Source organism: Macadamia integrifolia, chromosome 3 (genome assembly GCF_013358625.1).
Source record: "Macadamia integrifolia cultivar HAES 741 chromosome 3, SCU_Mint_v3, whole genome shotgun sequence".
Lineage (NCBI taxonomy): Eukaryota > Viridiplantae > Streptophyta > Magnoliopsida > Proteales > Proteaceae > Macadamia > Macadamia integrifolia.
The window spans coordinates 27,013,470-27,017,096 of record NC_056559.1 but is presented as its reverse complement, the minus strand read 5'-3'; the positions used below and the strand labels follow the sequence as shown (position 1 = coordinate 27,017,096).

The window sequence follows — 3,627 nt, the reverse complement described above, 5'->3', positions numbered from 1 at the left end:
TTTTATGTATTCAATAGGGATATAAAAAGCTTCTTCTATTTGTCTGGTGGATTTTATACATTTTAAACCACTTTCCTGCCTTGTTTGGTGGTTGAATTTGCTGAATTTTAATCTTACTGGGAACCTAAAGTAGATACACCTCTCTCCAGATCTTCAAGGATTTGAGTAAAGCAAGGGTGTGGACTAAAATGATTGATTACCTGAGAATCTAAGCAACAGATTTTGTTGTGATTTACCAAAGATTGACCCCACAATCGCTGCCCAAAATTGCAGAGAAACCTCATGTTTCACAGAGCCAGATTAGAAACAAGAGAGAATCCCATTCCCTCGGTTTCACATGTTATCTGAGCATTAAAGAATTTTGTATGGTGGAATTGTAACTCCTATACTCTTCCTTCCTATGGATGGATGGTGGCTTGGGGGTGGGGGAAGATCATATACGAAACCGACATAGGACGATGATTGTGAACAAGTTCAAAGATAGAGCTTCCAATTGGGTAAGGTACATGCTCGTGTCATGACACACGATAGCACGGGCAACACCATTTACGGTCCACTACAACACAGTGGCCGCAATGGAGGAGGGTGCTAAGGAAGCCAAAAATCTGGAGCAGCACTACAGTGCACACCAGTGGCTTGGCATGGTTGACAACATCTCCTTCCAACCTCTGGCTCAGGCTTCCTTGGATAAAGAGAGAGGGAGGGGGAGTGAGAATGCAGCAGGGTGTCCGTTGAGGCTGCAGGAGCGAGAGAGACAAGAGTATACTTTTTTTACTACAAGGTCTGAGCCGATTGAGAAAGTGGTTGATGGGGGGAGAGTGAAGCGCCTGATTTTAACCGATCTGGACCAGAATCGGAATTGAAATCAGAATCGGCCTCATCACAACAACCTTGGATTGAACTCTCTTTAAGAGCTTTGATATGCAGAAAGTATCTAATATGTTCCTGGACCTTTTTCCATCACCCCCTCTTTAATAAGATTATTCCATTCATCAATACTGAAAAGAATAGATTAAGTACCATTACATACGACATGTGAATTTCTTATAACTAAGCTTCTCTTGATTGATTTCAAGAAGTTCTTTGTATTAAAGATTGATTTGGAGAAGTTGCTGAGGGATGAGCAACTATATTTTCTCCGAGCGAAATGCACTTAATTATTACAAACAAAGCATAATTGGGATTAATGAATAAAACCAAAACGTGAAAAGATGTTATTGCCGGGAAGAAAATAAAAAATGTGAAAAGAGCCTTCTTGCTCATATTTGCTTTTTGAAGTTCATCTCTCCTGGTAATTCTTGAGTCTTGGCTTCTTGCAGGAATAGCACCTGCAATGTGTTGATATGGTTGGAATTTAAATTGAACAAAAAGCACTATTAATTGTTCTAAAGCAATCTCAGGCTTTATCCTTCCCAGTTATGTCTCTCCATATTCTTGAGACTGCAGGCTAACCCATAACTCACTATTCAAATTAAGATCATCTGTAATGGTGAAACCAATGCTCTCACTGAAATTCTGTGGAAAGTAAGGACCTCTGTTCTGCTATTTTAAGTCCTATTAGATAGATAATTACAAAAATACTTATATATGGTGTCCCCATTCAAAAAAGGGAGCCCTTCTTTCATAAGGTATTTTCCATGGTTTGGAAGCAGGACCAGCAATCAATTAAGCCACCAATTCGCCTGCAACACAGAGAAGCCCTGTTCAAGAACAATGTTGACACGCATTATCAATACATAAAATAAAAGCCTTTACAGTGGCCTTTTCAACTCAAAACATCTGGACTATTAACCTGGTATCCTAGTAACACACTTGTCCCTGATGCCTATTTGGACTTAGATTTTCCAAATCCGATATGAATCTTTGCTTGATTTGATGAGTTGGAAAGTGGGAGTTCAAGGCTGCTGTATTTGTTCCCCCTCCCCCCCCCCCCCCCCCAAAAAAAACCCCTTTCTTGTTGCCCACTCAAGTGATTAACAGAAGAGAAAACCTATCATATCAGATATGGAAACTCAAAAGTTTGATTAACTATATGATATGCTTTCAGGCCTAAACTGGTATTTCAAAAGTAATTAAAGACAAAGGGAATCATATTTGAAGTGATTCTTATTCAGAAGACCTCCCATCTTAGGGTAAGAAGGAAGAAACAGAGCAGATGAGCAAATTGGTATTTGAGAAGTAATTAAAGACAAATATTCCTTCAAATCCGTACGGAACCATATTTGAAGAGATTCTTATTCAGAAAACCCTTCCCCCTCAGGGAAAGAAGGGAGAAACAGAAGAAAGAGAGAGAGAGATAGACAGAGAGAGAAGAAGAAGAAGGGGTTTGAGGGGAAAGGAAGGAGGGGGTGGCGGAACAGTTCTACTGGATTTCAATTTTCTTATAAAAATTTTCAAGTGTTTCCCCTTGTTTGTTGTTTTGTAAACTGATATATAGCCTCTAAATTTTTCTTTAGAAAGAAATCATTAAACTAAGATTAGATCATTCTGAAAGTCTGTTTGATGTATCTATGCAGAGAAACTGAAACCAATTTACATACCTTCTTCCTTTGCTGCTGCTGCTACTTCTACTTCCAATACTACTGCTTCCACTGCTTCCAGTACTTCCACTGTTATTGCTGCTTGCTACCCCACTATCACTGTCCCCTGCAACTGAATACCTTCTCTTCCACCACTCCTTATCAACACCTTTCTCTTGTGCATCCAAAGATGGAGATTTTTGTGAGATTTTGGAACCTGTATCCATTGAAAAGCTCTTCTTCATCGACCCCAGAGAAAGTGGGAAGAACATCTTAAGCAGGACAGGTTCATTTTCCATACTTACACTTCTTCGCATCCGACCCTTATTTCTTTCCTGGTTCTTTTTCCTCTTTGCTTTCTCTCTCGAAGTCTTTGAATCATTACTGTTCATATCTCTACTATCCCGCACATGTGGTTGCTCCACAAGGTCCTGCAAGGAGAGCTCATAGGAAGTTTCAGGCATGTTTCGAATCATCTCCATGAGCTCTCTTCGGCTTTTGGCAATCGCATGCCTCCGAGATACTGGAGAAAGGGAGCTGGGGTGAAGAAGTGAAGCCTCTGATTCAGTAATTCTAGCTGGGCTTGTCTTCCACAGTGTTGGTGATGGAGGTCCTGATTCATGATCTCCTTCTGATCTTGCTCTAAATTCAATCCCACCACCATCTAAATACCGATAATTCTCATAGTTCTGAGCTGTTCTTCGAGCCCGGATGCTGGAATCTGATGAATAGCCATAGTTTTCAGGGACATCACATCGGAGATCAGCCATGGTTGAGAAACCTAAGGTAAAAGAATGGAAGAAATTGTAGTAGTTTGAGACTTTTTGAGGTGGGTGTGGGTGTATTATCATCACCAATCCCTTTGGCCGAAGTTTAAGTATTTTCTGTAGAGGGGCTGAGGTCCTGATGGAGGCTGTGCTTGAAAGAGTCATAAAAGTCAAGGTCTTCTAGGTAGGTATACGTAGGGTAGGCCCAACTCTCTCTTTTTTTTTTTTTTTATTATAAAAGGTAGGCCCAACTCTCAAATTCCAAATTTTGGCTTTGAGTGTTTTCGTTGCTTTAAAAAGACTATTGTGTCTTGTTCATGCAGCAATCTAGTCTTCTGTTT

General features: G+C 40.2%; 1 protein-coding gene across 2 annotated transcripts; it reads right to left on the bottom strand.

Annotated features, from left to right (window-relative positions):
* Positions 1-1,191: 1,191 nt before the first annotated feature.
* LOC122073516 lies at positions 1,192-3,413 on the bottom strand. Of its 2 annotated transcripts, none has more exons than XM_042638107.1 (2): positions 2,541-3,413; positions 1,192-1,700 (listed from the first exon to the last, which is right to left on the bottom strand). In XM_042638107.1, exons 1-2 carry the CDS (start codon positions 3,368-3,370, stop codon positions 1,622-1,624), a joined length of 909 nt encoding a protein of 302 aa, XP_042494041.1. In that variant the 5' UTR covers positions 3,371-3,413; the 3' UTR covers positions 1,192-1,621. The 2 variants fall into 2 exon arrangements, with proteins under 2 accessions (XP_042494041.1, XP_042494042.1); XM_042638108.1 differs by having other exon boundaries at positions 1,192-1,682; positions 2,541-3,409.
* Between the last annotated feature and the right edge of the window lie 214 nt (positions 3,414-3,627).